General features: G+C 47.9%; 1 protein-coding gene across 1 annotated transcript in view; it reads right to left on the bottom strand.

The window, feature by feature from the left end:
• PAPPA (pappalysin 1) overlaps window positions 1-23,336 on the bottom strand; it is a 251,444-nt gene that overhangs the window by 71,938 nt on the left and 156,170 nt on the right. Inside the window, exons 11-13 of the mRNA XM_065878999.1 lie at window positions 6,699-6,812; window positions 5,614-5,749; window positions 3,227-3,440 (exon numbers count right to left, since the gene is read on the bottom strand). Of these exons, the coding sequence (XP_065735071.1) occupies window positions 3,227-3,440; window positions 5,614-5,749; window positions 6,699-6,812 (464 nt within the window). The remainder of the gene's footprint in view (window positions 1-3,226; window positions 3,441-5,613; window positions 5,750-6,698; window positions 6,813-23,336) is intronic.

The following is a 23,336-nucleotide window of genomic DNA, read 5'->3' as shown; positions in this document are numbered from 1 at the left end:
GGACACAGGTAAATTTTACCAAAAAAATGCTCACAACCTGGGTGAAGGTGGAAACACCCCCTTCTCCCCATGCAGAGATAACCAGATACTTATGAATTTTCTTTTCTTCTTATACATATTTAATTCATTTACTTAGAGACTCAAGTTCCATGTAGAGGTAGGTCCTTAAGTGATCCCACAGTCAGTCCTCCAACTGCTGCCCCCGCGGTCAACTGAAAGGGCCCCCGGTCGTGCATAATGGGGCATAGTAGGTACCCCTCAACCGGGACAGAGAAGGCCAGAGGTGAAAGGGCTGGTGAGGGCTCCTCTCCTGGCTCTGTCCCCTGACCCACGGCTTAACTTCTGTGGCTCCTTAGCTGCAATCGTGCCATGGGCTGTGGAGATAATAACAGGCAGATTGTTTATAAATCATTCTGAGCTGCTCAGATGGGGACAGCCAGAAGGACAGCGCGCTCAACACCGGAAAACGAAGGGAAAGCGACTCCTGGCACACCAGCTTCGGGATCGCTAGAGAAGCGAGGTTGAGAGAATGATCGAGATAAGACTCGTTTTCCTGCCCAGTAACGAGGCTCCTGCGGGAAGGGACCCTAAAAGGCTCTTCAACCGCGAGCTGGTGATGTGGGGGGTGCAGCCCTGGGAGGCAAAGTCAGCAGCTGCGGGTCTGGCTGACCATCTGAATGGCCAGGTGAGCTGAGAGGGGTGTGGCCAGTGGGAGGCCACCTGCCAGCCAGAGTGGGACCCAGGGCCTGGTGTTTCCAAATCCTCTGATGTGTTTAAGAGGAGGAAGAACTGTGGGCTTTAATACTTACTCTTCTGATAGTTAAATGCTACAAGTAATTAAAGACGAGGCCGAATGAGGGCCAAACAAACACAAGTTGTTTGTGGCCTAGTCTGGCCTCCGGGACACAGCTGTTTTGAAACCTCTGATGAGAAGGGAAGAGCTTTGACCTGCAAGTCCTGCGAACTGGATTCCAATGCCACTGGGTTCTGCATCCTAACCCACTGGGCGACGCCGGGATCAACACCTCCCCCACCTGGACCTTCGGTTTCCCATCCTCAAATGAGGACGCAGAACCAAAGAATCTCTTCCAGCCTCGCAGCTTTCAGGGATCAGGTTAGTGTCAGGACAAAACAATATATGTAATATATAATTTCAGAGCCCCTTGGAATGAGAACACATAGACTTTGATAATCCCAAGATGGCTGCATCTCCATCACTTAACTCAATCTCACTGACTAAATGCTCATCAGTGAGCAGCCATGAAAAATCCTTTTCTCTCCTGGATGTGCCTGGTCCTGGTGGGCAGAGTGTGGCTCTTCGGGGCGGACAAAGTGGGACTGTACCTCCCACTGCCTGGATGGCCGTGACTCGCTCCCTCTGTCCGTACCTCACAGGACAGGGGTGACCATGAAGCCAGTGTGGGTCCCTTCCTCTTCCCTCTCATCCCTCCTAGTTCTTGAGAATCACAGACTGTTCGAACTGAAAGGAACCACAGAGAACACGGACCCATCGCCATCGTTATTTCACATGCGGGGAGACTGAAGCCCAGAGAGGAGGAGGGCCTGGAACGTTGAGCCCCAGTTCAGTGCTTTTCCACAGCGGAGCAAAGAACTCAGCACATACTCACTGACGGACTTGCTTCCAAGGTTAGACACTTCTTACTGTTTACTTTGGGCACGGGAACTGCTAATTAAGGATTCAGAGAAGCCAGTGCTGGGCTCAGTGAACTAGGGGATGGTCTTGGTGACTGGCTAAGGATGAGAAAGCATTGCAGAGAAGGTCTGATGGATTTGCATTTTCCATCGACATTGTTTCCCTGGGTTCTGAGAATAAACTTACTTTTACAGCCTGGCGAGCCAGGGATGAAAAAGCCCTCTCAGGGTGAAATACAACGAGTGATATTTAAGGAGCTCTTTTGCCTCCGAAGGATTGCCACAGACTTTGCGCAACAGAAGCTAGAGACGGTGGGTGCACAACAATGTGGGTTTTGCAATCACCTTTTGTGTCCTCTGTGGTAGCAGGGGCGTGGGAAAGGCTGGGGTCCCCCTCCCCACTCCTCTTTCCTCTCCTGCTCCCAGGTGTACAGGTCAGGGCTGAATTGCCTTTCAGAGGGCCTTGCTCGGGGGGAGACCACAGAGACCCCAACTCTTTAAAACAAATGTCAGAGATGATGCGGGACCCTGAACCAGTCCTTCTGCTTGTGAAAACCCAGAGGGTAACATGGAAGTTTGGACACTGGGGATGTACCAGATGAGCTCCGAGGCTTCTCCCAGCTCAAATCTAAGAACTTCATGCAGAATTCTGTGCAGAAAAGCACCACCATCACATCAGCAAGTGGTGATGAATACTCTCTATCAGTACATTATCTTTGCACAGTGCTTAATAGTTTGTAAGAGCACTTTTGCCTGCAGTACACCATTTAATCCTCACGACCACCCTACGGGGTAGATATTATTACCCGGTTTTATTCCAAAACAGACAACTGAGACTCAGAGAAGTGAAGTGCCTTGTCCAAGGACGACACAGTCAGGAAGGGGCAGATTCAAACCTAGGTAAGAGTATCATTAAAGCTCATATTCTTTCTAGGAAACAGCATCCTCTCTTAGCTCCAAACCAGGTGCATTAACAGATGCCAGATCAAAGGTACTGATGCAGCAATGTCATGCGGCTAAAAGACAGACCCCGAGACCACTGGGAGAATCTCTCAGGAGCTAGGTGTGGGGAAGACACAGAGGTTTACCCAACCCTGAAATATACAGTGCAGTGGGGTGAAGCGAACAGTAGTCCCCCAGCATCCCCCTAAATTCAGAAGGGTTATGACTCTTGCCTGTGCTACTTAGGAAACAGAACATTCCAGTATTTCAGAGCTGAAAGAGAGCTAAACCACCTCTCCTCTCTTCATTCCAAGGAGGATGCTGAGGCCCAGAGAGGGAAAGTGATGTTCCCAGGGTCATCCTGCAGGCCGCCGCCAGCTCTGGGACCGCGAGCCAGGTGAAGGAGGTCTTCCTTCCACGACATGTTCCTGCTGCCCTCCCGCACCCCCGGAATTCAGAGACGTGTGGGCCTCCCGAGCCCAAAGGCAGAGTTGACCAGAGGCCAGAGGATAGGGAAGGGAGAAACACACAGACTTTTTACTGCAACACATATGGCTGCCCGGTTCCAGAACCCCTTCTTCTCCACTTGGCTACAAAACGGCCCAGGGCGAGCCGACCCAGGGTGCCTTACCTCTGCTCGGCAGAGCTGTAGGTCTCCCCTCTCTGGCAGCTGCTCAGGGTGACGGGGTCAAAGTTGTCGAAGGAACGGAGGGCCACCCCCGAGATGGCGACCAAGGGTGAACTGAAGCTCACACGTACCGCCTGGCTGTGGTAGAAGGGCTGGCTGAGGTCGTGGACCACAGGGATAATCAGGGGATTGTTCCTGCAGCTCAGAACATGGAGGCCTGTCAGGGGAAACAGAGGGCCGAGGGGCCAGGCTCATTACTCACGGCCAGTCACGCCCTCCCCAACGGGCCCTTCCCGAAGCCCCCAGACCCTTTCATGTCACTGCACAAAAGCACCATTGGGTGGCCAGTGGGGATTTTGAGTTTGATTGAAAGTTTCTTTGTCTGCCTTTTTCTCTTGGTTCCAAATCTTTCCAATCCCCTTGCCTCACTGCCCCCTAAGCTTTCCCTTCACCTAGGGCTCACAGCTCCTCCCCCTCCCCCAAATGGCCACCCCTTGGCCAAGCACCACTGGCCCTCACTTCCCTCCCACATTGCATGAGGGCTTGCTGGTCTGAGTTGCTAGTTTTCAGGCTGCCTTCCCGGTCTGTCATATAAATGATGGAAATAATTCACAGAAATAAGTCATTCCCGGTGCAAAAAGCCTACTCTCATTTTTAATCTAGGAATCTGGGAGCAGCTCTTGTGAGGTAAGGACCTCTGTACCCACTCTGCAAAGAGGAGACAGAGAATCACGACCAGGAGGTGGCTTTCCAGAGGGAAACAGAAAAGCAAGCCATATGAAGTCCAAGGAAAGTCCAAACTTGCTTCACTCAGAAGCTCTCAGTTCTTTCTAGAAGTCCCCGGGCTTCAAAAAGGAAGTGGGGGGCTTCCCTGGTGGCGCAGTGGTTGAGAGTCCGCCTGCTGATGCAGGGGACACGGGTTGGTGCCCTGGTCCGGGAAGATCCCACATGCCGCGGAGCGGCTGGGCCCGTGAGCCATGGCCGCTGAGCCTGCGCGTCCGGAGCCTGTGCTCCGCAACAGGAGAGGCCACAGCAGTGAGAGGCCCGCGTACCGCAAAAAAAGAAAGAAAGAAAGGAAGGGGGGAGGGAGAGGGACGGGAGAAAAGGTACATCAGAAGGGGAGGGAAGGGAATGATGGGGTGGGTTGGAGTTCAGTAAAACTGAAGCTGGCTCCGGTGTTTGACGGACATCAGTGCCATTTCTTTACTATGTGAATCCACCGAAGCCCTAACACTCACTCACTCAGTGCCTGCATCTAAAGAATGGGATGATCCTAACCATGTCCTGGGAGGCCTGCGGGTCCCCTTGTGTGGTCCACTGTCTTAGAGCTGCAGAGCCTCCGCAAGGGGTGCCAGGAAGCTGAGGACACAGGACAGGAGACCCAGCGGGGAGGGACATGTGGACACCCCAGGCATCAGCTAGCAGGGTCTGAGGATCTTCGCTGGAACCTGACTCTTCCCCGCTCCTCTGGAAGTCTCTCCGCAGAGCCCTTTGTGATGCCAGGACCGCTATGAAAATGTTTGCTTCTCACTTAGGGACATTTCCCGGGAATCCAGAGAAATCCAGCAGGGTTTTCTTCTTCTTCCTTATTAAAGGGTCCCCCTCGCCTTGAAAACTAACCAAACAAGTAAACATAAAAACAAAACAAACCCCCTCCTGCTGCCTTGGCTTCTGCTTGACCCCGAAGTGACCCCTCGCATGCTTGCTTCCTACGGGTCTTTGAAGTGAGCTCCCTGTGGAATGGTGCGGGCACAGCTTTGAAGCCTGGACTTCAGCACTGGCTTGGAATTCCAAACTCCTGGCCTGGCTGCCCAGAGGTAGACGGGGCAGGGTGTCTGGGAAGTGTGGGAGGGGGTGATGGGACTTCCTGAGCGCTGGGTGTTGTGCTCTGCACGGGTCACAACATCTCAAGTAATGGCTCGTTTACTATCACGGACACCACGGCTATAGGGTGAAGCACAGCAGGCGATGATTCTGAAAGCCTGGCTCCCCAGCTCTCCTGCTGGCTCCTCCCACGTGACCCGGGCCTCTCGATGCCTCTCTTTGGGTCTCGGGTGATGACACACATAACGGGAAAGAACCTTTACTCAGTCTCCTTCCCAGGGTCTTTTGAGGATCTCACGGGATGCCTGAGGGTAAAGGCGTTGGGTAGAAGGGAGCTATTGAAAGGAGGACTTTGACGTGAACCCCTTATGCCCACACCTGTCAGATTCGGGCTTCTCTGGATACACAAACACATCCTGATTTGAAGGCAACCAGAATGGCAAATAGAGAAGCAAGAAAGAGGAAAGGGGAGGAAAGCGCTCATCCTCAGCCGATGCTTACAACCACGCACAGGCACGTGCGGAAGCAGGTACCGAAAGCACGCCGCACCCGAGGGCAACGCTCACCTAGATCGTGGCTCTGGTCTTTGGTGTCAAGCAGCTGGACGCTGATGGTTTCCTGCTTTTGATCCCCATAATAGGTCCCATCGGTCACCAGGTGGACAATGACAGCCGCGGCAACCATCGGCTGAGAAAAGTACGCCTGAAATGCAGAGGACACAGGAGGCTCACTCACGCAGCCAGGCGTGCGGCGCGGAGGCAGCCACGGGGCGGGGCTTTGAAGGAGAATCTTCCATTTCAGGAGCTGGACTACTTATCACGGTCCCATGGTGGGAACAGGTGGGCAGTGAAACCTCAGCGTGAAGAGCACAGGCTCTGAGGTCAGAGATTGTTCTAACGTAGCTTCTGCTCTTTCCAAGCTGTGTGATGTCCACTGGTGGCTGTGCTGCTCTGGGCCCAAGTTCCCTCACCTCCAAGTGATGGATACGTAAATAGCTACATCACAGGATGGCTGGGAGGCTCCAGTAAGATACTGATAATAAGGGGTCTGGCATACATTAAAACCACGCAAAATGGTACTTATCATTATCCATCACTTCTCCACGCTAACTAACCCCTGTACTACGTGCCGAGGAGACAAAGGTAAATAAGATATATGCTCTTGCATTTCTGTGGACGGTGGAGTTCAATGTAGGTCAGTAACACACAAATCAAAACTTGAAACAATCACAATCCACAGTCAGGAAGATGGGCCCACAGACAGCTACGGAATACCATGGCACTTGACAAGAGCCATCCAATAGATGGCCACGCGTGGAGGACCAGAAGGGAAGGGACAGTCCCTTCTCTCTGTGGGGGTCAGCGAAAACTTCAAGGAGAAGGCAGTTTAAAAGGCCTTGAACAATGATGGTCTTCCAGGCAGACAAATGGTATCTAAACTCTTGGCCAAAATAAGACTGACTGAAGGCATCCCATGAGCAACTAAGGGATTCCATTCCAGGAAGCGTCCCGCTGCTAAGTGTTTTCTTCTCTGTCCTTACAATTAACATCCTCAGTGGGTAGACAAAACCACCTTGAGAAAGGGTCACAGGAGGCAGTGCCTCCTGGGGGCCACTGCTGGAGAATCTAAGGCTCTCAAAGCTTTGACTTACCCGGAGCCAGAAAGTGGTCTGAGCCAGCTGGGAGTACGGGTAGCTGATGGTGCAAGGGTACCAGGCATGCTGGGAAATGCCTTCACTGAGATCTATCACCTTGGTTCGACACACCTGGAAAAAGATAAAGGGAAACAAATGTTTTATAGGGTCTCAGAGGTTGAGTTAAATTCAACGCGACAAAACTTTACTATCCACCTATTTTGTTCTTGACACTGCAGGAAGAAATAGGGATGAACTGACAAGAGTCTATTCCAGGAGCCCACATTCTAATGTAGAAGAGAAAATCGTCAATGTTATTAAGGAAAGGACAGATAACACGTTTTGGTGGTAGAGATGCCAGAGACATTCTCGTGGGGACGAGTCCTGGAAGAGTTGACATTTGAGTTGGGGCTGGAAGAACAGGGTAGCTACGAAAGGAAGGGCATTGCACATGCAGGGAATAGAAGCAAGGGCTCAGAGGAAAGCAGAAGCCCAGAATGATTAGTGACAAGCTGCCTGGTATAACAGAGCTTGGGGAAAGGGCATCAAAGGCAGGCCTGAGGGGCTTGGATCTCACAGACTCTTGAATACCAAGCAGACCACTTTAGAGCAAATCCGTAAATTGTGCTCAGAGCTACATTAATGAGAGAACAAAGACTATGACGATGCGAGCATTTGCTTTCCCCAAAGAAAATCAGCTCTACCATTTGTATAGATTTGCACACACACACACACACACACACACACACGTTCATTCTCAATGACAGATATATCAAATGGTATTAAAAGAAACATGAAGCATGTATAGACAAGTAGTATTGTTCAAACTGAGGAGTATCTTGTGTATCCAAACGTCCTTTCATTCCATTGGTTCATTCATTCATTCCAATAACATTTATTGAGTAACTGCCATTTGCCGAGCACTCTGGGACAAGACGGCAGATGGGTCAGATGCTACGGAGCTTAGAGTGACGGTGTGTACAGACATTCATCAAGGAATCACGTACGCATACATTACTATAAATTTTAGACTAGAAAAGAGCTAGGATGGAAAAGGAGAGGAAGAGCCGAGATGTTCTTGAGATTGGTCAGACATTTTGCAGAAGGTCATCCCACATTAGAGCTTTTCCTCGGACCTCTAATGAGGCTCCTCTGTCCAACCTGCCCCAGGAATTTGGGCCTGTCATTCCATTCCACACCTGCGGGTCTCAGGCTACGGATCTAAAATGTAAGGCCAACCTAAAGAACTCTAAGGTCTTATAAGCTATGAAAAAAAGTGAGATAATCTGATCTCAATCATGTAAAACAAACGTACACAAGTAAAACAAACAAAAAGAAAGGGAAGGGCTTCCCTGGTGGTGCAGTGGTTGAGAGTCTGCCTGCCGATGCAGGGGACATGGGTTCGTGCCCCGGTCCAGGAAGATCCCACATGCCGCGGAGCGGCTGGGCCCGTGAGCCATGGCCGCTGAGCCTGCGCGTCCAGAGCCTGTGCTCCGCAACGGGAGAGGCCACAACAGTGAGAGGCCCGCGTACCGCAAAAAAAAAAAAAAAAAAAAAAAAGGGAAAAAAAAAAAAAAAATATATATACAAGGGTCAAGACTATGCATTCCGTATTCATTCCAGCCATGTCTATAGTAGCAAAAGATTAGGGAGAGTTTATATGTTCACCTGTTGAAGAAGGGATGAATAAAATATGATATATTCATATGATAGGATTCTGTAAGCAAAAGAATATTAAGAGGACTGAATGGGATTCAAATGTAGTGATGATCCTAACAATATTTAACACCTGGTTCAGTAGGGACCCTGGCCAAGCAAAACGGAAGCCCTATTTGTGAGTTCATAGATCTCAACATGGGGAGACTGCAAAGGCATAACACTGAGTGACTAAAAAAGAACAAGGTGTAAGTGCGTTATGACGCTCTTTATAAAAATCATGGAAAGCGAGACTATACCCAGGGATTCATATACATGAGTGTAGAAGAATTAAAAATAGCATGGAAAAGTTACACATCAGATTCACTTATCAAAGCCAAGCTGAAACACATGGCTGCACTGTGATCCACAATTGCAAGATGCAATGCTTCTTTTTAAAATAAACTTTCTGTTTTGGAGTAATTTTATATTTACAGGAAACTCGCAAAGGTAATACCAAGAGTTCCATATATGCTTTACCCAATTTCCCTTAAAGTTAACATCTTCAGCTTATTCTTGAAACCTCAAATAGAAGAAGAAAATTTTTTTGTCACCTGGGAAGTTCTGCAATGGTGAGCTGGATTAGAGACTTGGTTCTGGTTCAAACTCCCTCACAATTTGATGTGTGACTGTGGGCTAGTTATCTCCGCTCTGTGGACCTCGGTTTACCTTTCACATCTGAATGTTGGATTGGGTCATAGGTTTTCAAGGTGTTGCCTATAGATTCCTAGGGTTGCTTGGAGGTATCAGTCTGAGGGTCAGGATGTGAGAAGATGTACTTAGCTTCTGCTCCACTGTTTCAACCAGAGTATCTTCATTCAACTGCTTTATATATCAAGCTGCCTTGTAATGTTTCATGAGAGCTTCACTGCTTTAAAAACATTGAAAAGTACTGAAACTTGTTCATCGCCAAAGTTTCCCTCCCCCCTCCCCAAGGTGTCAGTGGGTCCTGGGAATACAGTATTAGTTTCCTGAATGTCACAGGTAACGTCCTAAGGAGAGTAAAAGTGCCAAGAATCAGCTATCTCACTGGCCAGGAATTAGGTGTCGGCTTCGGTTACTCACATCTCTAGAAGCCTAATACCGAGAAGACTACGGGTAAAACAAGCCACTTTAATGGGCTGGAAGACGTTTTTCAAGTTTATTTATTTTTTCTCGAAAACAACCGAGACTGAGCTCATGCAGCTCTGCCAGTAGATTGTGTTACATTCTTACAACAGTGCGAGACTCCGCATAAACTATCTATGGCATTTGAAACCCAGGCCAGCAATCTGACATGTATCGTTTTGGAATTCTTTCCCCTGTGTTCTTAGCTGCCTGTCCCCCAGCAGAGAGTGGTGGAGCACATCTCTGGAGTGCTAGGGCAGGGGGCTTATCTCTGCAACTACGGCATTCACAGTCAGAGAAGGCTCGGACTTGAACAAAGCCCTCTCGCTACTTAAACCTGGTTTCCTCTTATCTTGTCAGCTCCATCAGCACCAGACAGGACTTCAGAGGAACGAGCTGCTGTTATTTTATTCTCCTGGGTTCCTATTTAGTTTTGTGTTTGTTTCAGGCTGGCTGCGATCCTGACCAGGGACAGTCAAAGTAGATCAGAGAGGAACAAACAAATCCAGCTGAACCTTTGCCCAAAGCCCCAGCTGATCTTAAAACCATCTGTGTTCCTGGGGAGGTGCGGGGAGGCTGCAAACACTCACAAGCCCCCAGCTTTTACAGACCTTGCATGAATTTGCTCATTCAGCAGCCATTTATGGAAGACCTATGGCACACCAGGCTCTCTCTGAGAGGAAAAGAGCCTTGCCTTTGGCCAAAAGGATGGTCACACACCTAAGTGTGATCCCCACGTACCTGATTCTGTGGGGATGCCCTGCTTTCATCCACCTACTTTTTTGCACCTTCTAAAAGAGCAAATCCAATTCCATAAAATATTACTGAGCAGTGTAGACTTTACTGAACATTTTGTGGGGGAACGAGGAGAGTTACATCGCATACCCCATGTGGACTCAAGCTCTCACACCATCACCCCAAGTTCCTCCTCACTCACCATCACCTTCGCCCAGTTTCTTCAGTGACCTTTCCAAGCTCTCCCACTCCTTCTCCCTTCCTAATCTGCACCTCTCTCAAATCCCAGGCAGAGCCGTTCTGTTCTCCCTCCCATTCTCTGACACACAAATCCTTCACATGATGCCAAGGGCTCTACCTTGCCGCCCCCAGCCCCAGAGATGTCACGGGGGTGATAAGAGTAACACTTTTAGCCTCTCTGTCATGCTGCTATGAACAAGATCTGTTCCTTCCCTATACATCACTCACTGGTTTGTGGAATACATCACGGAGGCTCTAGAAACATACTGGCAGCCTCTAGGCTTCAGGTTCTTCTAGAAAGATAAGGAGGGGGTCTCCTCTAGCTGAAACTGATCTTTCTGCACTGCCCACTCCCATGTTCATTGCAGCATTAGTCACAATAGCCAAGATGTGGGAACAACCTAAATGTCATCAATAGATAAATGGATAAACTAAATTTGGTGTATGCATGCAGTGGAATATTATTAAGCCTTTAAAAAGAAGGAACTCCTGCCATATATGACTACACAGACGAATCCTGAGGTTATCCCGCTAAGTGTGACAAGGCAGTCACAGAAGGGCAAATACTGCCTGATTCCACTTACATGCGGTATCTAAAATAGTCAAACCCACCGAATCGAACAGTGGAATGGTAGCTGCCAGGGGCTGTGGGGAGAGGAAAAAAAGGAGTTGCTATTCAACGTATAAATCAACAAAAAGTTTCACTGAAGCAAGATGATCAAATTGTAAAGGTCTGCTGTACAACACTGTACCTATAGTCAATAATATTGTATTGTACACATAAAAACTGAAGAGGGTAGATTTCTTTTCAAGTGTTCTCATCACAATAAAATGAAATAGAACAAATATTGTTTTGAATGACTAAGATATTGATATTTACTGAATTACTGAATACATTAATAAATAAATGATCCAGTGAAGGGGCAAAAAGAGAAATTCATATAATATTGCTAGGCAAAGAGCAGATGTGGTTGGGCTTGCAAGCACCCTCACTCAGGTCTTTTCAGGGTTGGAGGAGGGATTACCCAGCATCTTCTTGATTACTTCATGGACAGAGAACTCACTTCCATTTACAAAGAGCCCAGTTTACCTTTGGACGGATTCTTCCCAACAGCCAGGGGAATGTGTCTGGCTGCACTTTCTCCTCCTCTTTTCTCTAAGCAGCAACACACTTACACGCTTCCTTATTTTAGAGTTTTAGAGTTAGAAGGACTTAAATAGGTCATCTGCTGAGACCATTCCCTTTTCAGTGGTCAAGGGAGGGCAAGTGTCTTGCACAATACAAGACAGCAAGTAAGTGGCAAAATTAATATGAAAGTACACATTTTTCTGGTTCCCAGAACTGATGCCCTGCCCTCACCTATGTTCTGCACCCTCTATATCCCACCTTGGTTGTGCAGAACCATCTCCAGTGAGGTTTCTACCCCTCCCCCAAGAATTCATGGCAGGAATTCTGGTGCTCGTGTCGCTCTCTTCTGCAGGAAGCCCAGCCCTACGTCTTGGATGGAAGCTGAGACGGTCACTGCCTTTCATCCCCATCTTAGGGCCTGCAGGAACCAAGGAGTGAGCAACCCCGTTTTCCCCTTGACCTTGAGGGGGAAGGTCTCAACCTGAGCACACTCCCTTAGACTCTCTGTCATCTTCAGAGATATCTGTGCTTACTTCAAATACCAAACAAGAGACACAGGGGACCTGGGCTGTTTCTGGCTGTCACTTATTAGCTGGACATCTCTCCCAACCTGTCTCCCCATCTATGAGGTGCAGTGGTTGCCCCCGGCGCTTAAGGACACCCACAGTAATACTATCCACCAAGGTCTCACGGTCACAGTATCATTTAATCCTCTCAATTACTCTGTAAGGTTGGAATTATCCCATTTTTCTGATGAGGAAATGAGGCAAAGAAGCTTTAACTAACTCTTTCAAGGTCATATATCCAGTTGTGTATGAGAACTGATGCTGGACTCCGATCAGCATCAGTTCTCACGTTCTGTGTACTCAATCACATGGCACCACGACTGCTGCTGTCTTGGTTAAAACCTCCGCTGCTGTCTTGGTTAAAACCTCCGCTTCCGCTGATGGAGAAGAGGGTACCGATTACCACTCTCTTCGTCTCTAGTCACTCCACACACTGCACTCTCCCTGCTCCAAAGGTCCCCATAATTAACTTTCCAGAGTGAAAAACTCATCACGTCGCGTTGCCACTTATCACACCCTCCACGGCGGTCCGTGGACCACAGGATGGAAAATTTCCTAGACACGGCTTACAAAGGCCTTCGGGAGCTGGTTCCAGCCACATCCTCAGGTTCACAGCCAGCTGCGCTCCTGCCTCACGCAGCGGGCAGGCATCCACGCCGCTACACCGTGGTGCTCGCTTCCCGCTGGAGGACCCTTCCCCCCAACACGCCGTGGACTCCACCACTGTGACGTTGTGCCCAGATTTCCACCCCACTGCAGTGGACGGCCCATTCCGTGAAATACTACACACACTTCAAAGCCAGTCTCAAATATCAGCCCTCCTCAGAAAGCCTTGGCTCACCCCCCAGGCAGAATTAATCGCTCCCTCTGATGTGTCCATATAGTTCTTTATATATACCTCAGTTACAGCACTTGTCAAGTTGGATTATAGTTGTTTAGAGCGCGGTCTTATCCCTTTAAACCCTGAAGGCTTCCAAGGTGAGAACCATGTTTTATTTATCCTCAAATAAATCCTAGCAGATTGCCCAGCACACAGGACACAAGAGGTACCCAGTGAACAACAATAACCACAGCAGTGTATACCGTACCAACTGGCTGTTCTATGCTGGCCACTGCTTCCAGGACTCCATACGCACGAGATCACACAACCTTCAACTCTGTGAGATAGTACTGATACTATACCCACTTAATAGATAAGGAAATATAAATATAAATATATTATAATATAAATATAATATACCTATATTTATAATATAAATGTAATATATTTATAATATAAATATAATATAAATATAAATATATTACAAATATAATATATTCATATTATATAAATATAAATATTATACCCATTTAATAGGTAAGGAAATATAAATATATACTTGTATACTTGTATTTATAACGTAAATATAATATGCTTATACTTATAATATACTCATATGTATACTATAAATATATATTATAAATGTATTACAAATATATTTATATTATATAAATATAGTATAAATATTATCCCCGTTTAATAGGTAAGGAAATTGAAGCCCAGTAGTTCACCTAAGGTCACACAACTAGGTAGTAGAACCAGGATTCAAATCCAGGTGCAAACTCCACTCTTACCTGTAGATGCAACTTGAAAAGGGTCTGCCTACACATTGCTCAGGGCTGTTCCGGAGGATGGACTTGGGAATTTTTTTTGTTGCTTCTCCGGGAAGCCTCTTCAGCAGACAAAAGCAGAGCCTTACAGCTCTGCCCTGGGGTGGGGCTGTCGGCTGAAAGAGCCCAAGACCGCCAGGCTCCGGGCCCTGCCTCCTAGAGCTGACTCAACGGCTGGCTTCCTCTGACACTCATTCTCCGCACTTGTAGGACAGAGTAAGATGGATCCCCAAAGGGCTTTTCTGTTCTGACGTTCTGCCAGCTTTTGATGTCCAGCTTCTTCCAGCAAGAGCTGCTGAAGAGAGTCTTGATCCTGCAGTGAAGTGTGACCCTCCTGTGGGCCTGAGCTGACTCATGGATCCCATGTCTCTGACACTCTGAAGCCAAAAGCCAACGAATATCATGGCCGCCTTTTCTGTCTAAGACAACTGGAGAAGTAACCTAAAAGTTTACTGCAGCCATTCCAGCAATGCGTTTCCTGTTTTTTGTTTTCTTTTCCTTTTGTGCATATGCTGCAAAAGAGCTGGAAGTTCTTCTCCCAAAGTTTTGACATCATTGGATGTTTGAGCTGGGAAGCTCCTCAGGGATCCGATTCTTGCCATCACATCTGATAGACAGGTGGGGGATAGAGCTCAGTGGGGAACAGAGAGACTGGCTTGAAAGAACTGTAGGGTCCTCTGGGGCCTCGCTGATAGCAGCAGAGGCGTCTGCGGCCCCAGGACGTGGGCCCTTTCGTCCAGGCCAGGCACCGCCAGCCACTACAGCCAGCACCCACCTCCAAACCTCCTCCCTTGCAGAAGACTGCTTTCAATTAGAGGAGTTAACGATGTCTTGCTTTCAAAGGGTTTTTTAAATCCAGTTTATCTTCCACCCACACACGATGTACACAAAGGCGGGGGATGGAGAGAGAAGAGGGGGAGTGGGAGTTCTGGTATTTTCCCACACAGGGGAGATGCCTTGAGGTTTCTATTGAATTTCACTTTTACAGATTTACATGCCCTTTTGTCAATCACAGGAGGGAGGAAGTGCCTGTCAAACCTCTAGCCCATCCTCTCCAATTTCCTCTTTCAATTCAAAGGGACCTGGGAATGGGCCTCACAGAAAAAGAGAGGAAAAGGAATAGGGAGTAGGGAGGGTGGGGTGCATGCCGACAATAACAATACACATTAGCGTAGACACGCGTGCAAGAGAGCACGCACGCGCGCGCGCGCACACACACACACACACACACACACACACGGTCCCCAGGCAGTGTTTCCCAATATTTCTACTTAGGCCACATTTTAACCTCAGGTTTACAGGTTCAATGCCAAGTTATTTCCCCAAGAAGTGCAAGGTTGCAGAGGTGGGCAGGGTTCCTTGATATGAAAACTGCAGGAGGGAAAGTCTGCCTCAGGAGACCGGGACACAGAGGGGTCCACGTGAAATAAAGCCACCTCTGTAAAGCTGGCGTGGCAGTTCCTTCAGGAACGTACTGCCCCCTCCTCAGAGCTCCTGTGGGGGAGGGAAAGGGCACCAACTCTTAAGGACAGCCTCCCAGTACTGGCGCTGCCCGTGTATTATCTCCTCTGGCCCTCATAATAACCCTGAGGAATAGGCATTTTTTGTCCCTCTTGTAGAGATAAGGACTCTGAGGTTTGGAAGGCACTGGTCACTCCCCTCTGGCTGAGAGGTCAAAGTCAAGTGGTCTGACTCAAAGTCCGTCCTCTTCCCACCCTGTGGCTGGACTTTCCGAGAACTCTGTCACAGCCTTTGTGCAACACACTGCATTGTGGTTTCTCGTCTGTCCATGTGTCTACATGCATGAGCTTCGAGGAGAGTGCCTTCCTTAGTGATAGCTAAAGGAAGTACAATGGCCCCTGAGCCCAGCGGACCGGTTGAGGCAAACACATGGGATCAGTGCTGCCGTTCCCCCATCTCTTGCCCAGCACAGATATCATTAAACAGTGCCTGCTGTTCCCCTGAGTGTAGACCTCTGAAACCATCTTAACAAAATGTTAAGCCACTCATGATGGGTTAGGATTGCCCTACGTGCAATCCTTGAACTTGGCTGTTAGCTCATTGAGGGCAAGAATGAGGTCTTACTTGTTATATCTTCAACCCTAAGAGCAGAGGAAGGCCTGGAGTAGGCGCTAAACAAAGGTTTAGTTGAATGAACTAACAAAGACCACGATAAATGTTATTGATCCTTTACTATATATCAGGCTTCTAACATGTGCTCCACATACCTGGTCTCCATTAAGGTGACATGGACACAGGCACCCAAACGCTCCGACTGGGGCTCAGGGCCTCTCTCACCAGCTGGGAGTACTGTAGTCCTCTCCCACCTGGGTTCTTCTCCCCACCCCTCTGCCCATCCTGACCTCCTTCCTATGCCCCTTACTCCAAACTGACCCTCTGAATATGACAACGACAACAAAAAAAACTTTAAGGGCAACCGAGGGTTAACATTATATAACACATGTGTGTGCGTGGGTGAACACACACTTTCAATCCCCTCCTCCAACCTCCTTTTTACACACTTAATAGTGAGAGAGAGAGAGAGAAAGAGAGACAGAGAGAGAAAGGAAGGAAGAAAAGCCAGGCTTTCTTTACTGACCATTAGAAATAACGATCACTTTCCCTAGGCCCCTAGAGCAGTTTCCCCTTTGATACCTGCCTTAAAAAGATAGAAGGGAAGGGGAGGGCTGGATTGCCTCTTTCAATTTCAGGATTTATTATTTGGCATGGACAGACAATCAAGCAAAGAGGTATTTCCTGTGCATAGGGCCGGTGCATGGAATGTAGGGATACCTCCTCCTCTCACCCAGTGATCTGGAAATAGCAGCAGACCTCAGGGCCTCCACCCAGGAGACACTTCCAGATAAGATAACCCGGCATGAGATGCCCTCCGGCCTTGGGGCTCCGCTCTGGGGTGATTAGTACCTCATTGCTCCCAGGGTCTGTCCCTAACACATCGGGCATTTCACACTCCTCAGGGGTCTAATACCCTCCTGGCCTGCACCTCCCCACACGTCTGGAATCCTGTGGTTTGGGGTTCAAACTCCTGGCCTGATCAAATGGTCATGGAAAAGAAGCCTAGGCTCTCAAGGCGAAAGGAGCAAAGAGATCATTTAAGAGACCACTGTTCCACAGCATACTGACATTTTTACAGGTGGAGAAACTAAACTTCTTAGAAAAGAAACGGTTCAGAGTCATAGGATTGATGGGGACTGCTCACTCAATGGCTTAATTTTATAGACAGAAGCTCAGGATTTCTAGGGGACAGAAATTGGATGTTCCAACTCTCTTCTAAGGGAAACATTCATGCAAGAGGCCTGAGAAAGCATCCATGATAAACGGCAAAGACAAAGTGTGTTTCTTTGCCAACATACTTAAACCAGTAACTATGACCAGCAACTATGTTCCAAGTACAGAGCCTCTCCTCCTTCTGCCATCCTCACGTACCCTACAGGTAACGAGCCCGAGGTCCAAAGGGGATAATGGCAGCCCGAAGCCGCACCTGTCAGGAATGTGAAGTCCGGGTCTGATTCCTGCCTGTGTTACTGTAAGGCTACCTCCTATGATACAGATGAGGAAACAGGCCCACCTAGTGTAAGTGGTGATGTTGAGAACTGCAACAGTAACAGTGGCGATGGTGAGCACCCAGCTGCCTTCACCTCCATCAATCCCATCCTTGTGTCCTTTGTGAAAGGGCGATTCCTATTACCCATTTACCAGTGGGAAAACTGAAGCCAAGGGAGAGGAAGAAATAATCACCACCATGGCAGTGGTAGCCATAATTAAAATAAGGACACAGGTCAGCCACTGACTTTGTCTGAAACGCAGAGTTCTCACCACTCCACCCCGTGGGGTCAGCATCATCTCCGATCTCAGACAGCAGAGCCGGGCATCGGGCCGTGCTCATCACCGGAACCCAGACACCCGTTCTGAGGAGGCACTGGGCAGGGGGCTCGGACTCCTCCAGCTAGTAAATCCTCTAACAGGGGAGAGTGATTAGTGTCGGATGTGGCGGTCGGCTTTTGTGCTGCTGACAACTCGTCCCTTTAAAGGCCTGGCCGGGCTCATTTCACACAGGCCCTCCGCAGGCCTGCTCCCATCTCCCCATAATTACGCCATTCACTAGTCACCCAGGCCCGCCTCTGAACTCCTGACCCAGCACTGAAAGACTTGGGATCTCATTACTAATCTCTTAAGCCACCTAGTCCTCCAAAATACATCCATTTAAGTTGGAGGCCAAGGCTTTGGGGGTGGGAGCCAGAGAGAGGGAAAGTCCAGCGTGGGCCCTTCTCATGACACGGCCATGTACCCACTCTGGGGCCTGAGGCCCTAGCCACAGGGCAGCTGGCCTGGCTGTCCAGCTCAGGGCAGGGCAGGCCTTGCCGAGGCTTGGAACTGGACTTAAGAGACTAGGCCTTTGGACGGGAAGGGCATCTGGGCCCACCTGTTTGTAATTTCAGGGGTGCGGGGAGGGGATGAGGCCTGTGTTTGTTTTAATTATTATTATTGTTGCTGAAAAGGGAGGAAAGAAATGAGCAGAAACTGCTAACATCTGGAGGCTGCTGTCCAGCTTACGTAATCTCCCGCAGCAGAGGAGGGACACGGGATCCCCGGCCAGACGGTCCGTGGGTGACTTCATGGCACATGCGGTCTCCTCCGACAGTAAGATGCTGACAGGGTTAGAAGAGTGGGTTGCAGGATCTTCTTAAAATTCTTTAGGGGTGAGGGATAGGTGTTTGGGGATTCCCAGAGATCTCAGTTTTCTTGTGGAAGACAAATTTTCTTCCAGCCAAAGCTCAACTTTTTCTTGTATTTCTCTCTCATTAACTCATTCATTCATTCATTCACGCCCTCATTCAATGTACGCTTACACGGCACTTATTACGAGTTAGGTTCTTTATCTCCCATGGTCTATATGAGGAAAATGGATCCCAGAGGGGGAAAAAAGGCAATAAAGATAAAATCCCTTCTCCCAAAGAGCTCCCAGACCCCTGGGGGGATGTGATGGAGAGTAAAGGATTGTCCCAGCAAATACCCACAAAACAGCGTGGTGGGTTCCGTATTCGAGGTCCGTTCAGGTTGAGAGGGGCATGGAAAAGGAGGGACAGTCCATGCCCACGGGCCGGGCCTGAAACGCAGAATCTTAATGTCAAGTGGGCTCTGAAGAGCAGGGGCTGGAGAAAAAAAGGCAAGAGAAGGAGAAAAACTGGACCACAGCTGAGCCATGACAAACCCAGTTTCCCAGATGATGTCAATAACAGAGGCATGAAGGATAAAGTTCAAGATGTAGAATCTTGCTGCAAACACAGTTCTGAGCACATTATATTTTAAAAAACACATTGCTAACTTTCTGTGTTTCCAAATCTCTTTCTAAAAAAATCTGTACTGAAAGCAATTAACAACATTTCACGAATTCTAGGACAGGATATAAAAGCAGCGTTGACTCTGGATCAGATCAAGAGGATGCTGTTAGCTTCAACCAGAATGTTCACTCAACTCTGGGTCGAAACGCAGAGATACTGCCAGCACAAGATGAAAATCCTGAGGCGTTGCCAGCTTCAGATATGAATCCTGAAGCATCGTCATTTGTATTTCAGAGCCCAGAGGCATCGTCAGTTCTAAAACAGGACGTTGAGCATGGAAACACTTCCGGTTCTAGGCCAGAATACCAGGATGTCATAATTCTAGAATAGGAGCAACCAATGCTGTCTGCTCTAAATCCAGCACCCCAAAACTTCCTGTTTAGAAAATCAGATACCAAAGACTGAGAACACAAATCCAGTTAGCTTCACTCTAAAATGCCCTCTTTACTGGCTCTAGAGTGGAACTGGGAGACACCGCCAACTCAGGAGCAAAGCACTGAAGCTTGGAAATCTCCAACACTCAGCTCAGAGCTACTCAACTGAAGCAGGATTTTTAAAGAAACCACCAGACCTCTTCTTTGCCTACTCTGGGAGCCCTGAGATGTCCATGGGTTAATCAGGAAAGTGGTGACCACATCCAAGCTTGGTGCCTGGTCACCAAAACCCTTGGCTAAGGATAGCTGAGCAGTGGTTAATGGCAGTCTTGACCACACTGGCCTACTCAAGAAAGGTCAAAGGAGTGATTTTTCACTTAAAAACATCTGTGTGTTAAACGAACAAGACTTCCTCAAGTTCATAAAACTAGGAGTTTCCAGGTTGTTTTCGTGTTTTTTCTTCCTTCTTCCCCTTCTTCCTCTCCTCCTGCTTTCCTAATCAATAGCTGTGTGTTCCAAGCTGTGACCAAGATGAAGTATGAGTCACACTGCCTGCAGGGAACCCCACCTGATGCCAAGGTGCCTTGTCCTTGGGTTCTGCCCTTTACTGCAGACCTCAGGGTTTTCTGATCCCCTCCTATCACCCTGGAAACCACTGAGTGATTGCCTCTCCTCTTTGCTTTTTGAAGAGCGGGCGGTCATCTTGCCAGGGCTGCCTTCAGTTTGATTTCTCCTAGGAAGAGCCTCCAAAGGATGCAATGTTCTGACGCATGCAAGGACAGGGATCACTTATGCTTTTATCGGTGTCCTGCTGACCTTCCAGCTCAAATAAGGGCTCTCATTCTTAAGGAGAAGGGTGGCATTTCTCTCCGGCCTCCCTCTCCAGATTTCAGAGGTAGGGATAGTGACCCTGATATGCAAACTGGGGGCTTTGCCCATCAAATGCCCAATAGATACTGCTGATGTAAGTGTCCACCACCCCACCAGCAGGTTCCTCTGAGGAACAGAGACTATCTGCAGTGATGCTTTCCCCTAGTGGTGCCCTTGGACAAGGCAGCACACATCTGCAAAAAAGGCAGGGTGTTGGAACAGCTGTTCTGAGACGCTGTCCATGGGAACCCACAATGTGATCTCCTCAACAATCCTACACCTGCCACTTTCCTGAACTTTCCATGAGCAGTGCAAGTCACACGCATTGACTTGGAAAGATGTGGGCTGGAATCTCAGATTCTGCCATTTATTGACATCATGACCTTGAACGCTTCGAGGAGCCTAAATTCCTCCACTGCAAAATCAGATGATGGCACCTACTTTGAAGGGTTGTTTCAGGATTGAAAGAGCTCTTGCACATGCCAGTGTCTACATACAGCCCTGCATGCCAGAAACTCACGTAACATTTCCCTTCTTCATCCCTTCCTACTTCTTCCCTCCTGGCTCTAGAGGAAGACAGTCTTGGGGTCAAATTCTAGATTTCCTTGCCCCACCCCTAGGCTAGTTGTAGAAACTTGGGTAAGTTACTTAACCTTTGTGAGTTTCAATTTAGTCCTCTGTAAACCAGTGAAAGTTAGCCACTACCTCGTAGAGGGGTTGGTGGGTAGAAATGTGCTAAAACGGTGTGAACCTCTGGGTAGAGGTCCTGACATGGAGTAACCGCCTTGAGAGCTGGACCATTCACACTGTTCCTATCATTATTATCAACTATTGTTAGTACTATTATGTCATTGGTATTACTGTCATTTATTATTGTTTAGTCATTCCTTTTCATCTCTCCCTTCATTATTTTTATTATCAAGCAATATTCCATTATATGTATATACGATAGTTTATTTATCCAATTCACCAGATGATGGACATTTGGTTTGTTTTCAGTTTTTGCCTATCATGAATAAAACTGCTATGAATATACATATACATATACATATATATATATATATATATATATCTCGACCCTTAGTATGGACATGTTTTCTTTTAATACCTAGGAATACAATGGCTGGATTACACTGCCAAATTGTTTTCCAAAGTTATTGCACTTTGTAAATTACTACCAGCAGTGTATGAGAGTTCCAGTTCCTCCATATCCTAACCAACACTCGATATGGTCAGCTGTTTTAATTTTAGCCGTTTTAATAGATGTATAGCAATATCTCACTGCGGTTTTAATTTTTACTTCTCTCATGACTAATGATATTGAGCATCTTCTTCGGTGAAGTGTCTGTTCAAATATTTTGTCCATTTGTCAAAATCAGTTTTCTTTATGTTAGGAGGTCTATTTTCTGGACTCTCTATTCTGTTTCATCGATCTGTTTGTCTATCTTTATACCAATACCATACTGTTTTGATTACTGTAGCTTTCTAATAGTTTTTTTTTAAGTATAATTGATGTTAATACAATGTTGTGTTAGTTTCAGGTGTACAGCAAAGTGATTCAGCTATACGTACATATATATATATTTTTTTTTTTCAGAATCTTTTCCCTTATAGGCTATTACAAAATATTGAGTATAGTTCCCTTAATTTTGTATTCCTCTTCCCTTCTCCCCCACCTCTCCTTCCTCCCTTCTTTCTCTTGCTCTTTCACACCTTCCTTGGCTGGGCCTCTCACTGGGAGGCCTGTCTGAAAGCGAACCATACACTTTCAAGCCAGACAGACAGCCCTTTATGTTTCCATCAATATCCATAGAAATCTAGTCATGAGAACATCTCTAAGACCAGAATAATAAGAGGCAAAAGGGTAGAGCCTTTTTCCTGGGGCCTGGCCTCCAGTAGCTGTTTCCTACTTTCTGTACAAAGCTGTTAACAGAACAAAGTGCAGATTTAGTTGTAAGTTTTTTTTTGTTTTATCTTGTTTTTTTTTGCGGTACGTGGGCCTCTCACTATCGTGGCCTCTCCCGTTGCGGAGCACAGGCTCCGGACGTGCAGGCTTAGTGGCCATGGCTCACGGGCCCAGCCGCTCCGCGGCATGTGGGATCTTCCCAGACCGGGGCACGAACCCGTGTCCCCTGCATCGGCAGGCGGACTCTCAACCACTGCGCCACCAGGAAAGCCCTAGTTGTAAGTATTTATCGCATGCCTACTGTGTGCCAGGCCTTGTTCTTCATCTTGGAACACACAGCAGTGACCACACATTTAAAAAAAATTCTTGGGGAAAGTGGTGTGTATCCTGGAAAGTGCATGGGCTGTGGAGCCTGAAAGCACTGGCTTTCCTCCTGTTTCACCACTTGGAGGAGGGGACCCTGTGTGGAGCTTTGCTTCCCTATCTGTGAAATGGGAACACAGTTCTTACTACACAGATTGGTTATAAATGTTTAATGCAATAACTGAATTGAATACATGTAGATAGCAGTTATTATATGCCAAGCAATGTTCCAAGTGTTTTATGCGTGCAATTTTCTGGAATACTCACAATTGCCACTTGATTTTCCTATTTTACAGATGAGGAGACTGAGGCCGAGAGACCATGTAACTTACCCTAGATCTGACTATAGGTGGCAGCACTGGGATGTGATAGACTCTAGACCTGCTCCATTAGGGTAGCTCAGTATCTCCCTGAGGCTATTTAATTTTAAACTCATTAAAATTAAAAATTCAGGTCTTCCCTGATGGCACAGTGGTTGAGAGTCTGCCTGCCGATGCAGGGGACACGGGTTCGTGCCCCGGTCCGGGAAGATCCCACATGCTGCGGAGCGGCTGGGCCCGTGAGCCATGGCCGCTGAGCCTGTGCGTCCGGAGCCTGTGCTCCGCAGCGGGAGAGGCCACAACAGTGAGAGGCCCACGTACCGCAAAAAAAAAAAAAA

This window comes from Phocoena phocoena, chromosome 6, assembly GCF_963924675.1.
Source record: "Phocoena phocoena chromosome 6, mPhoPho1.1, whole genome shotgun sequence".
Classification (NCBI taxonomy): domain Eukaryota; kingdom Metazoa; phylum Chordata; class Mammalia; order Artiodactyla; family Phocoenidae; genus Phocoena; species Phocoena phocoena.
The sequence above is the reverse complement of the archived record's forward strand: the minus strand, read 5'-3'. Positions and strand labels throughout refer to the sequence as shown.